We start from the raw sequence: 14,613 nt of genomic DNA on the forward strand, positions 1-14,613 counted from the left end.
TATATCTTAGGATATATTTTATGATATATCTTAAATGGTTGAAGTTTTTAAAAAATTAATATAATATTTCCCATTAACATTAAAATCTCAACAAATAAGAGAAAGCATAGAAAATTAAAGTCATTCAGAAATTTCTTTAAAATGTTGGCCAAAGTAGAAATAGAAAGGACCTTTCTTAATCTAGTAAAAGATATCTATCAGAAACCTATAAAAGACAGATTTAATGACTAAGCGGTAGGAGAATGCCGCTCACTACTTATATTGAGCACTGTAATAGAGATACTAGCCAAAAGACAGGAAAAGAAGAAATAAAATTGTTCTATTTGTAATCAGCATAATTATCTATATAGCAAATCTGAGAAAATGTATAGTGTTATAACTATTAGGTAGGTTCAATATAGTTGCTAGATAAAACACACACACACACACACACACACACACATATATATATATCTTTCCTTAAAAAAATAAGTCTGAGAAATATCAGGGTAAGTTAAAATAAACATCATACTTTCTGTCATTCACTCCTAACTTCTTTTTCATTCCTCCACTAGATGTCCTCTTCCTCCTCTTTCTAGAATTACCCTTCATAAAATTGAGCTCTTGCTAGAATCTACAACACTATTTTCATAATAGTTTGGAGGTTTTGTGTTTTTATTTTTACCTGGAATAGGGCACAGGATGGAAGAGATTGGAGATCCTACCTCCTGAGAAAAATCACAATAGCTTCTCACTTTTTTTCTTCAGGAATCACCAGAACTAGTAGACTATAACCTTTAGAATTGTTTGGTTTATTAATGATTGATGATGGTAAAACTTTTTGGCAATTTGAATTAAAGTATTTAATTGTTTTGTGAAAACTGTAACAGTGGATTTTAGGTGATATAAATAATTTACTTTCAGCTTGCAGGATGTGAAAGTAAGTCTACCACTAAGAAGTAGTCATGAGAAAGTAAATGCTTGGCACCAGTATTCTAAATGTTTATACTTTACCTGGTTGTAGATATCTATGCTCTTTATTATTCAGGCTAAATTTCATTTTCCAGATCCCAAATCCCCCCATATGTTTGTTCATAATACTCATGAGAGGTGTCATAACATGCTAGAATCCCATCACTCATCAGAAAAAAATTCATTTTCTTTCTTACTTGAGAATATTAGGTTTACTCTAGTAAAATTAATAGCTATGTAATTTTGCTTTGAGACTTAAAAAAAATATGTAATTGTGCAGTGATAAAGTGCTCATAATTTAAGTGCCCACTACCTGCAGTGTTTATGGAGGTAGGTTAATTTTTCTTTACCATAGAGAAAGATTATTTATGTTTTACCCTTTTTATTTTCTAAGGAACTGGCATTTGATCCATATGAATCATATGCTCGAGATATTCTGCGACCTGGTTTTCATGATCGTTTCCTTAGTCAGTTATCAAAGCCTGGAGCAGCACTCTATTTGCAGGTATAGTAATTTTTAGATTAAGATATAAGATGCCTGGAAAGTAAACTTAAAAATTAAATCACTTTGTTTTCTAGTCAATAGGCGAAGGTTTCAAAGAAGCTGTTCAATATGTTTTACCCAGGCTACTTCTAGCCCCTGTTTACCACTGTCTACATTACTTCGAACTTCTGAAGGTAAGAAAACTCTTTCTTCTACTTATAAAATATTCAAGTGTGATACAGTTTTTTACCAGTTTATTTGTGAACCATTATGTGAGTGCTCAAGAATATGTCTATATTTGTTTTCTTTTTCTAGTTAAGAAGCAAATATATATGAATCTACAAAGCATATTTTCTCCAGTTTTAATTGTGAATTTTAAAGCAGTCATCAGATATTTTTATCTTGTGCACTGCTTGCTTTCATGGCCAGTTGTTTGGAAACAATCTTGGATTTGTGCATCCTAGTCTCCACCTTGGGACCTCAGCAGATTTAGGGACTTAGATAAGGGACCACATGTTGGATAATGCCAAAGTAATGGAGAAGATTAATCACCTAATTTTTGTAGCTTAAGTTTGCAACCATGCCTATAAAAACTACTTATTATTAGTTTAGATACAGTAAACTATAGTAATCCTGGTGAAATATTTCCCATTTGATTATAGTTCAAAATACTCAATTTTAAAAGTACTGACAGAAGAAAGGATTTTGCTTTTTCCCCCTCTTTTCCTATTATGCACTGAAATTAACTAGGGAAAAGGGGAACATTAGTGTGTATAAGTTATAATTCAATAGTGTAACTTAGTGATTTACTTTTAAATATCTTATGTAACTAATGATGTCTGCTTTGGATTGGGCTTCCCTGGTGGCTCAGAGGTTAAAGCGTCTGCCTGCAATGCAGGAGACCTGGGTTCGATCCCTGGATTGGGAAGATTCCCCTGGAGAAGGAAATGGCAACTCACTCCAGTATTCTTCCCTGGAGAATCCCATGGACTGAGGAACCTGGTGGGCTACAGTCCACAGGGTCGCAAAGAGTCGGACACAACTGAGCGACTTATAATTCAATAGTGTACCTTAGTGATTTACTTTTAAATATCTTATGTAACTAATGATGTCTGCTTTGGATTATGGATAATATATCCTAAAAAACATCAAGTTTTCTCAAAAATTTTAAATAACAAATGAGATAATAAAGATATTTTATTTATCTAAAATGAGCTAGCCCCATAAAGACAAAATATGATATGCATTAATACTATTATTATTTCTTTAGCTTTAAAAAAAGTTTCATTAAAGAAAAAAATTGTATTTAATATCATGCTGTTATGGAGTATGTATTATTAAAAATCAGATGTATAGTTTGCAGGAGTACATGAAGAAATGGGCTCTCTGTAATGAATCAGTGAATGAATAGAAAGCCTCTAAATGCAGTAAACTGAAGGAACTCTCATCCTTCCCAGGTCTTTCTACATTGTAGGAACTTGGAGTTGAGTTAGATTTCTTAAGCAGGACTGTTTGAATCAGGAAAGGACTGAGGAAGTTGATGAACTTAATCACCAGGCAGAGTTATGGAGCTCTTAGCTCTCTGTTCTAGGCTGCAAACAGAATACAATTTTATGGTCTTCAGTAGTAGAGGATGATTATTTTAAGAGGATAATCAAGAAGAAGCATTCTTTCTAAAGAATGACAAACCATAGTCTCAGAATGGGTCATTTGCACACAAGTTTATTATATAGACCTTTTCTTCATAATGGTATCTCTAATAATGGGATTTTTTACCTGAGACTCTAATGAAGTTCTGAAGGATTAAAGACTGTATGAACCTTGAAGGAGTCATTAATTAATAAGTAAGAACAAGAAGCTTTGATGAAGTTTCAGAAGGCTATTAAAACCTATCTTAATAGTATAAGAGAAATTATTTACTCCCCCAAATATAGGCAATTAAATTTAAAAAATTTTAAGTTATGGTATTGAAATTTTTATTTTATAATTGCATCTATCAGCAATTTAAAAGATTTCTACTGGTAAACACCTGCATTCCTTGTTCATATTACTGCCTACATTTCATTGCAAAATTAACAGTATATAGGGCAGGAAATTTTGCCCAATTAATTCCACAGATTGTCATCACTCCTTTTTCTTCTGCCTTCTCAGCACTAATGTACTATTTGTGTTCACTGTCTTTCATTTCTATTTGTTGGTATGTTGCTTAAATTATTTTATTGAGCAGTGTTTTCAAAGTGTATTCTATGGACTGCTAGTCCCATAAGAAACTCTAAAAGTCTGGGGGAGGGAATGCCTTGGTGGTCCAATGGTTAGGACTTTACACTCTCACTGCTGAGGGCCTGGGTTCAGTCCCTGGTCAGTGAACTAAGATTCCATGGGTTCAGTGGTCAAGTATACTTGGGAAAAACTGTATCCTTAATTACACTCCTAGAAATGTTCAGTATATATTAGAATATAAAAGGCTTTGTAAACTTGTGCAATAAAGCAATCTATAGAAAACCATCTAAAGCAGTTAATTCCCAAATTAATTAGGCCATTTGTTGTTGTTTAGTCACTAAGACGTGTCCAACTCTTTGTGACTCCATGGACTCCTCTGTCCATGGGATTTCCCAGGCAAGAATACTGGAGTGGATTGCCATTTCCTTCTTTGGGGGATTTTCCTGACCCAGCAGTTTAACCTGCATCTCCTGCATTGGCAGTCAGATTCTTTACTACTGAGCCACCAGGGAAACCCAAATAGGCCATGAAACCCTTAAAAACTGTAATGTATTTCTGGCAGTTACTTTGGCAAACTATCGTAGAATTCTTCCATCAGAATAACTGAAAGACCTTCTAACACTTAATGGTCTTAAGATTTTTTTTCCAACAATATGATTCTCACTAACTCTAAATTTTTTTAATCTGGCTGTTGCCATAACTCCAAGTTCCAACGTGGACTTGGTGATTTTGGACTCAACAATGATTAAATAAAATCAGCAGGGAACAGCAAAATCTTAAGACATCAATGACAATTGGAATAATTTATCTATGGCATGGAGTGACCTTTGAAGGCTCATTGGACTAGATAGGAGTCTGATGTTTCTTTTCTGATTCTAGACTGGTAGCCAACTTGTTGAGTAACCTGCAACAAGTCACCTCACCTTTTGAGCCTTGGTTTTCTTATCTGTGAAATGCTTATCTTACTGGGTCGAGTGTATGTAAAAGTACTTAACATACAATAAAAATATAAATACCGAGTATTGTCATTACTGGAGACTTTTCTTCTTGTCTCGTAGGTTATCTTCAACTTAAACTAACATTTTACTCCCTTCGTCTTTCACCACTTACCTCCCTTTCCTGCCTGCCGGAATTTGTATTGCATTTCTTTGTTGATCAGCTCAGATCCCTTCAGCAGAAGCTTCAGGGCCATCTTTGATTCTTCTCTCTCCCTTATTTGCAGAGCATCATGGTTTGATTCCAGAAATGAGTCTGAAATCCAGTCTGTTCCCCTGTTGCACTGGCATGGCCTTAGTCCAGACCCTCAGCATGTCTTTCCTGGGTTGCTGTAGCAGTTTCCTATAAGGCCTTGTATCTCATGGAACTCTCAGTTTGAAAAGTGTATTTAGTGTCCTTGTGAACTGGGACACAAAGTCTAAATTCTTTAGCTTTTCTTGAGCCTCATCTCTCAATACTTGGTGTTACTTACCTTATGCTTTAGCCATAAAAAAATTTCTAAGCAGCCCTGGAAATGTCAAATCTGTTCAGAATTCCTTATCTTTTTTCTATTTCCCTGAAATTTCTCTTCTACCTCTGCCATCCCCTTTCATCTGAGAAATTCCTGCTTGTCAAAGAGTTTGTTCAAATCTTGATTCCCTGTCAAGTTTCCCTTCGTTCTCTAGGCTAATCCTTTGACTAAGCTGATTAATTTTCTTCATATCTCTATAGAACATGTCTCATTTTTATTGTCTACCTTGTCATTAGAATGGAGCTAAACCCTATGTATCTTTGAATTCTCTTGCCTTGTAGTGTTTGGCATTTAGACGTTTAATAAATGCTTGTCACAAGATGAATAGCAAAAATAACGTAAGTTTTCCTTCTAATTTATGTTTGTAGGAATAGTTTACCTGTAAATTGTATATAATTACATTTACTTTGGAAATTTTTTTTTTTTAATTTTTGTTTTTACTTTATTTTTCTTTCCAATACTGTATTGGTTTTGCCATATATTGACATGAATCCACCATGGGTGTACATGCGTTCCCAAACATGAACCCCCCTCCCACCTCCCTCCCCGTAACCTCTCTGGGTCATCCCCATGCACCAGCCCCAAGCATGCTGTATCCTGCATCGGAGATAGACTGGCAATTCGATTCTTACATGATAGTATACATGTTTCAATGCCATTCTCCCAAATCATCCCACCCTCTCCCTCTCCCTCTGAGTCCAAAAGTCCACTATACACATCTGTGTCTTTTTTGCTGTCTTGCATACAGGGTCATCATTGCCATCTTTCTAAATGCCATATATATGTGTTAGTATACTGTATTGGTGTTTTGCTTTCTGGCTTACTTCACTCTATAATCGGCTCCAGTTTCATCCATCTCATCAGAACTGATTCAAATGTATTCTTTTTAACGGCTGAGTAATACTCCATTGTGTATATGTACCACAGCTTTCTTATCCATTCATCTGCTGATGGACATCTAGGTTGTTTCCATGTCCTGGCTATTATAAACAGTGCTGCGATGAACATTGGGGTACATGTGTCTCTTTCAATTCTGGTTTCCTCAGTGTGTATGCCCAGCAGTGGGATTGCTTTGGAAATTTAAAATGCCTTAAACTTTACAAATTCAGAAAACAAAAGTTTAATTATTGATAGTATGACTTTAATGCCACTGAAACTGGAAAAAAGAAGTAACTCCCTTACCCACTCCCCCACCACTCAAGTTAGCAGTCAAGTCTTTGAAACCTTTAATTAACTTTTTCACATTAAAGTTCATTTAACATCAACAACAACAACTTCCTTTGTGTCCTTTTGAAAACCTTATTGCTCCAGTAGTGTGATTTTTCTATGTGAAGATTAATTTGCTTTATTAAACAAATTTAGAGTTGTTTCTTGGGGCTATTTTGAAGGTTACCAAATCAGCACATTGTTCAGTTCAGCAAAAAATAGTAACCTTTTCTTTGTTCTTTAAATATATTATTTTATCCTCTTAAGGTAAACTCAGACAAATGTTAGAAAAAATTATCCAGGATGATTTTGAGCAAATCAGTTCCCTAGAGCTGGATACGTATAACCTAGGAGATATAACTTGTCTCCCTTAATTTCAAAAGCAGGTTCACATCTATATTGTGACTTGTGCATTAGTGTATTAGTTTCCTAGGACTGCTAGAGCGAAGCACCACAGACTGAGTGGCTTAAAAACAAGAGAAACTTATTCTTTCACGGTTCTGGGTGTCGGCCGGGCCATACTGTCTCTAACGGCTCTGGGGAAAACCCTTCCTGCCTTTGCTATAGCCTCTGGCATACCCCAGTAGCCTTCGGCACGCTTTGGCTTACAGATGCCCTCACTTCCATCTTTACCGCGGTCTTTTTCACATCTTCACGTTCTTGTCTGTTTCCTCTCCATTCAAATTTCTCCTTCCTTTCTCATACAATACCAAGTTAGTGGATATAGGGCCTACCGTAATCCATTGTGACCTCATCTGAGCTTGATTATATCTGCAAAGACCCAATTTTCAAATAACATCATGTTCACAGGTACCAGGGGTTAGGACTTTGGAGGGAACACAGTTCAACCCATTACATTTAGTTTTTGGTATAAAAAATTATATCCATTTTTATTTTTCTGATTCTTCTGTATATACTGACTTGCTTAAACCCTTAAAAATATATTTTTTGCATAGGCCAATTAATCATTGCTTCCTGATCTTAGACTTTAAAATTTAATTTCAGTCCAACAGCAATTTAGTGAAAAGCCAACAATTGCAGTATTTTCAAATAGTAAAAATTCACAGGAATACAGAATTACTAACAATCATCTGAGTAAGACTAATGTATATAACTGAGGTTGGGGTTATCATGTATGGTTTCCCTTAAATGAAAAAATAATATAAAATTTAACATTTAAAACCTCCATTCTTTTCTTAGGTTTCACTGATAATAAAAAGTGCAAGACTAGCAAAATAATTGAGAGAAAACATTTCCAGGTTTAATTTTAATACATCATAACAACCTTCTGCTTTTAGATAAGATTAAAAACCAATAGAATAGTAAATATTGCAATAGATGTTAATTTGTTAATAACAGTGTAGTGCTTGTCTTGGTCACAAGCTTTACTTTAGAAAATAAGAGACACTAAAGATTGTAATCTGAATGCTCACATGATTAGATGCTTCCTGTGTTACATATTAACATTTAATTTCCTAATATTCCTCGATTTTTGTGTACTGACTTGAATAGTTCTTAAATTTTCCCTTTAACATCATAAATATTACCAAAATTATAGTCCCAAATGCTTAAGTACAGAATTGTGGGAAAGGATTACAGGTAAGAACTTAGATCTGAATGGTGCAGTGAATAGAAAACTTAGGAACTGAGGGATGTTAAAAGTAGGAGATACTTTTCCTCCCAGAGTAGTATTTTTTTTCCTTTTTCAGGATAATATACAACAAATGGAAAAGGCAAATATAAATTGTGCTACATCATTCACTTTAAACACCCCTTAGTGGCCTTCACATAGTGCTCCAGAAACTCTTTTGTAAAGAAATATGCTCTGCAGACCCCCTGCTACAGACACCGTGTATGCATTTGTTAATGGCTTTGGTTTGTTGCTTTTTCATTTGGGGAGCGGGAAAGTATCAAACATCTTCTACTCTAGGTGATTTCTTAGCTAGTTTTTTTCAATATTCTCCATCTGGTTGCTGTATGCTTCAGACCATTTTTTTAATACTGCTCATAAGCCAATGTTTAATACCAGCAATAAGAGGAGATTTAGAAAACATAGCTTTTCCATAAGTATCACAAAAATAAGCCCAGAAAAGGCCTGTCTAGCTTCCATTCCTTTGAACTAGCTTTCTAAAATTTAGAAATTCTCTTCCAGAAACCATGGACTCAAAGCATTGAGCTAAATGGTATATCTGACCACAGATGTTGATGACTAAAGTTAAACATAAAATAGTGTAATTCAGGAACCATTATAAACAAACAGCTGATTAATGTTTTACTCTAGTTTTAAAACTTTAAATCAACTAAACTGCTATGAGGAACAGTTATAGTTTTCGTGATTTTCTCTTTGATAAGAACAGAGTGATGGTTTTGAAAGGTATTTTGTTTCATAAATGAGATTATCCTAACACTTTTTAGGGTTAATTTCCTGTTTAAAGTTTCAAAATCCTTTCGTGTTTAAGATTTTTACCTTGCTTTTACAGTACTCCTTTCTCTGCCATTTTTCTCATTTCTCTTCTTTCTGGAATGCCAGTTACCATGTGTGTAGAACTACTTTATGTTGTCCTGTACGTCTCTGAGACTATTCATATTTCTTAAAACATTTTTTTGTTGTTCTTCAAAGTGGTAATTTCTATTGCTCTGTCAATAGAATTATTAGTTATTATACTTACTCTAGAATTTCCATTTGGATTTTGTTTTATAGTTTCCAGAGACTCCCTATCTGAGCACTCAAGAAGACCGTGTTTTCCTTTAATTCTTTGAATATGGTCACATAAACTACTTTGAAGTCTTTCCTAAACCTGACACCTGGGCCGCATGGAGCCAGTTTCCACTAACTCGGTTTTTCCCTCAAATATGGGTCACATTTTCCCAGTATTTTTGCTGGCTAACATCTCTGGATTCTGTTGTGTTGAGGACTGTTGGGGTTCCGTTTGTGCATCTGTCTTTTGCTTTGTTTTGGATTGTTGGGTTTTTACTCTAGTGGGCAGTTAACTTTTCTGATTTGCGTGTGTGCGTGCTCAGTCGTGTCCGACTCTTTACAGCCCCATGGACGGTAGCCCGCTAGACTCCATTGTCCATGGAGTTTTCCTGTCAAGAATACTGGAGTGGGTTGCCATTTCCTACTCCATGGATATTCCTGACCCAGGGATTGAACCCGCGTCTCCTTCATTGATAGGTGGGTTCTTTACCCCTGTGCCACCTAGGACTCAACTCAAATTTGTCTCTTCTGTGTTGTGTAGCAGCTGATATCTCTGTTCACTTTTTAGGATTTCCATATGCTACTCTTTTAGCCTAATTCTCTCCCGTCTGCCCTACATGTGAATGACTTGACAGACTAAATGTTTGGGCAGAGGTAATGCTGAAATTTGGGGGTACAGTCTCTGGTTCCCTTACACCTAGAGATTCCCCCTTAATTTCCATGCACTCTACCAGACTCAGGCTCTGTTTCCTAACACCTCAAATGAGTAAGACTTCAGCTTTCTGCTGTCTGAGCTATGTACATTTGAGGAGTAAACTCAGTTTAAGAAAAGCAGAACTTTATCCCTTATAGCACTGTGTTTCAAAAGTAGATTCTCTCTCATCTCTGCCACATTACTTCACTGGAGTCTTTTCATGCATTCAGAGCTTAGCAGTCAGCCAGATGTTTGAGTAGAATTCTCAGATTTTGTGTCTCAACCTTCTGTAGTTCATTCACTTCCAGATTTCCCCCTTCATTTCCTCTTATATTCTGCTAACTTTCATCTCTAGCCTGTAACTCTTCCTTTCATTCTTCCTCACTCTCATCATGGGAGGTTGGGGGAAAACCCTAATCCCACAACTGTACACTTTCTAGTTGTAACTTTTTAAGAGCAATAGTACTTCTGGCTTATGCTCTCTTTTAGAATAAAAGAATGTTTTCCAGTGCCTATAAATATTTTTAATTTTTTGTTTAGATTGAATAATTGTTATCTGCAGATGGTTCTCAAGACTACTGCACCACCATTACTGGAAGCTCTTGCATTTTTATAGCTCTGCTTCAGTATTTGTTGTGGCTTTGTTATCTGTGACAATAGGAGGGGATACAGTGAAGGGATGCAACTCAGATTCCACAGGTAGGCAAGAGAGCCGCTAACATTAGAAAATGTATTCTACTAAATTTAAAGATAAAAATAGCTAAATCCTGTTTAAAATACAATTTGAATATTGGGCATGTTTAAAAATCAGTTGCATTGGTTATTTAGGGGGGCTTCCCTGGTAGCTTAGCTGGTAAAGAATCCGCCTGCAATGTAGGAAACCCCAGTTTGATTCCTGGGTCAGAAAGTTCCCCTGGAAAAGGGATAGGCTACGCACTCTAGTATTCTTGGGCTTCCCTGGTGGCTCAGATGGTAAACAATCCACTTGCAATGTGGGAGACCTGGGTTCGATCCCTGAGTTGGGAAGATCCCCTGGAGGAGGGTATGGCAACCCACTCCAGTATTCTGGCCTGGAGAATCCCCATGGACAGAGGAGCCTGGCAGGCTACAGTCCATGGGGTCACAAAGAGTTGGACATGACTGAGCGACTAAGCATAAGCACAGTTCTTAAATCATCCTTTATCTTTTTCCTCACCTAGATAACATGCTTGAGCTTAAAATATTCCCATACAAAAACATTACACAAATTTTATCTGATTAGCAGGAATTCTAAAAACTTTTTTACAGTTACCTAGGATTACTTCCAGAGAAGGCAATGGCGACCCACTCCAGTACTCTTGCCTGGAAAATCCCAAAGACAGAGCAGCCTGGTAGGCTGCGGTCCATGGGGTCGCTAGGACGTGACTGAGCAACTTCACTTTCACTTTCATGCATTGGAGACGGAAATGGCAACCCACTCCAGTATTCTTGCCTGGAGGATCCCAGGGACGGGGGATCCTGGTGGGCTGCTGTCTGTGGGGTCGCACAGAGTCGGACACTACTGAAGCGACTTAGCAGCAGCAGGATTACTTCAATCTGAAAGCATAATAGTGATACTTGGAAACAGCTATCCTTGTTTTTCTTTTTTTGCTGTTGTGTTATGACTTCTTCATCAAATAAACACTGTATTCAGTTTTATCTCACTTTTTTAGCAGGAAATTCACCAAACTCTCTCCTTTTCTTTAAGCTAAAAATAAAAATAAATTTGGCCTTATTATAAAAAATTGGTTTTAAGTCAGAATGAAAGGAGCTTGGTAACAGTATTCACCAGCATTTTGGCCTTTCAGTTATATTTCAGTTTCTTTCTTTTTCTTTTTTTAAGTTGTAAGATCTTTTCTTTCATTAAGTGCTTCGCTGTTTTAAAAAGTTTTCAGAATTTCTAATACTATAATATTTAACTGGTAATTATTTTACTAATAGATAATAATACTTTTATCATTATCTGTCTCTATCATTCTTTTGTTCAGAAGTACTTAAAAACTTTCTCATAGACAGTTTTAATTCTTATTATATACTTAATGTTTGTATTAATTGTAATTTTCCATTTTTCTGGACAGCAAAGAAAGACAAAAGGGGATGAATAAGACCAATTTAGCAAAATCTTAAGAACTGGTGTAGATAATTTAATGAATCCGTTTACTTTTTTTTTTGGAACCAACGCATACCAATGTATAGTCACTTTCATTTTAAAATTTTTAATTAAAAAATTATTTTTTTACATTTTACAGGTTCTTTTAATTACATTTTATTTTTTATTTTAAAATTAATTTTACTGGAGTGTAATTGCTTCTCAGTGTTGTGTTAGTTTCTGCTGTACAGCAAAGTGAATCAGCTATACATATGCTTATATCCCCTCTTTTTTAGATTCCCTTCTCATTTAGGTTACCACAGAGCATTAAGTAGAGTTGCCGTTTACTTTTTTAAAACCATAAAATCTTGCCATGTCTTTCTTTGATAACTGCGTGTTTCAGACTGGAAACTGAACTTACCATCAGTCTGATGGCTAAGACCATTTAAAACCCATTTTAATAGGTATATGGGCTTCCTGGTGGCTCAGATGGTAAAGAATCTGCCTGCAGTGGGGGAGATTGGGATTCGATCCCTCAGTTGGGAAGATTCCCTGGAGAAGGGAATGGCTACACACTCTAGTATTCTTGCCTGGAGAATTCCATGGACAGAGGAGCCTGGCTGGCTACAGGCTGTGGGGTCACAAAAAGTCAGACACAACTAAGTGACTAACACTTCCACTTTAATAGATATACAGAAAATTGAAGAGCATATAGTTAGCTAAAAGTATTAAATTATTACTTTTTAAAGAAACACCTTTATTGAGATACAATTAACAAGCCGTACTGTTCTCCATTACAATATGCTTTTTTATTTTTTCAGATTATTTCCTTTCCCAAGCACCTGTAGGGGAGGACAGTTTTTTCCTCAACCCTATTAGAGTCTCTGGCTGGGTCTGAAAAGGAAACTGACAAAAAATTAACAGGAGAAAAGCATACAGATTTATTTAATGTAAGTTTTACATGACACAGGAACCTTACATATTGAGTATTTTAAACTGAAGGAACTTGAGAAAATAGAAATGGGAAGGTCACTGACCTTCTCTTTCCCTTATGCTGTTTTCTCAAACTTCTTCAACGTTTAAAGTATTCAGTATACCAAGGTGCCAGACTGGGGAATAGTATGTCCTGAACCATGTCACACCCTTCCCCTCCCCAACTCCCATCTCATCATTTACTCATGAAGTTTACATAGAAAAAGCAGTGACCCCTTTGCTGTCAGATAATAGATGTATCAATCCAAAGGTTACTTTTAGTAGCATGAAGAAAATCAGGAATTTATGCCGATTTCAGTAAGATTAAAGAGATTAAATGAAGAGAGGGGTATGAAAGAGGAAATGGGGCAGTGTAGGCTGTTTATTGTCCACCTATCTTTTGAACAGCTGTGCTTATTTATTGTGTAAGCAAATCAAATTCACTTTCTTGAAAACTCATCTTTCCCAGCAAAACCACTCTTTCTGTGTTCATTCACTCAGTGAAGTGGTCCCACTATCCATTTGGTTACTCAAAATAGAGACCTGGAAGTCCTCAACTCTTCTCTGTCCTTTTCCACATTACATCCACTTGTGTGTGTGTGTGTTGTTAGTTGCTCATTCGTATCCAGCTCTTTGCGACCCTATGGACTATAGCCCATCAGGCTCCTCTCTCCATAGGATTCTCCAAGCAAGAATACTGGAGTGGGTTGCCATTGCCGCTTCCAGGGGATATTCAAGGTCCAGGGATTGAACCGGTGTCTCCTGCATTGCAAGCAGACTCTACTTGCTGGGCCATCAGAAAAGCCTCCTACTGACCAAATAAGTCCTTTTCATTCTTGAAAAGGATCTTTTGATTTCATCTTCTGTTCATTTCTTCTCAGTACTCTGAGAGCCGTGATCATCTCATCTGGGTTATCACAAGTCTCCATTTAGTCTCATCCCCACCCATCCCCCAATTTGGTGTTGACTGGGTAACCAAACCAAAGCCATCTTTCTAAAATGCAGATTCGATACCATTGTGAAGTGAAGTCGCTCAGTTGTGTCCGACCCTTTGTGACCCCGTGGCTGTAGCCTACTAGGCTCCTCCGTCTGTGGGATTTTCGAGGCAAGAATGCTAGAGTGGGTTGCCATTTGTTTCAAATCCTTAATGGCTCCCATTGACCCAGGTTAATGTTCAAGTTCCTAATAAGGATTACAAGTCCTGGCTTGGTTATTGTTGACTTCTCTAGCATCTTGACCCATCACTTCTGTCCACCCCTAACCCCTTCCCACTCACCAAGTTCTACTCTTCAGCCTCATTTCTCTCAACGTTGGCCCTAAATAACTCTTTGAATTAAGAAGCTATTTCCTCTGCCTAATACACTTTTTTTTTTTTTACCTCTGTTGCCCCATGGGTAAACCATTCTTATCCTTCAAACCTTATAGTCATTTCTTTCTGGCAGACTTCTTCGCTATATTCTTCTGTCCCTTTATTAGGTTAGGGATTCTTGCTGTATATTTCCAGAGTGCCCTATGTTTCCCCATTATATCATTTTGTTGTTCATTTGTCTTCTCTTTTAACACTCTAAGCTCTAATAGCAGTGACCAGATTTTGCTTCCTCACTATCATATTTTTATTACTTATGAATGATAGGGGCTTCCCTGGTAGCTCAGCTGATAAAAGAATCCTCCTGCAATGCAGGAGACCCTGGTTCGATTCCTGGGTAGGGAAGATCACCTGGAGAAGGGAAAGGCTACCCACTCCAGTATTCCTGCCTGGAGAATCCCCAAGAGG

The 14,613-nt window shown here is 36.6% G+C and overlaps 1 protein-coding gene across 2 annotated transcripts in view; it reads left to right on the forward strand.

The window, feature by feature from the left end:
* Positions 1-14,613, forward strand: part of SOS1 (SOS Ras/Rac guanine nucleotide exchange factor 1) — a 127,860-nt gene that overhangs the window by 67,202 nt on the left and 46,045 nt on the right. For both annotated transcript variants that reach the window (XM_068964664.1, XM_068964673.1), the window contains exons 7-8: positions 1,346-1,456; positions 1,531-1,629. In XM_068964664.1, the coding sequence (XP_068820765.1) occupies positions 1,346-1,456; positions 1,531-1,629 (210 nt within the window). The remainder of the gene's footprint in view (positions 1-1,345; positions 1,457-1,530; positions 1,630-14,613) is intronic.

Source organism: Capricornis sumatraensis, chromosome 1, assembly GCF_032405125.1.
Source record: "Capricornis sumatraensis isolate serow.1 chromosome 1, serow.2, whole genome shotgun sequence".
In the NCBI taxonomy this organism is placed as follows: Eukaryota; Metazoa; Chordata; class Mammalia; order Artiodactyla; family Bovidae; genus Capricornis; species Capricornis sumatraensis.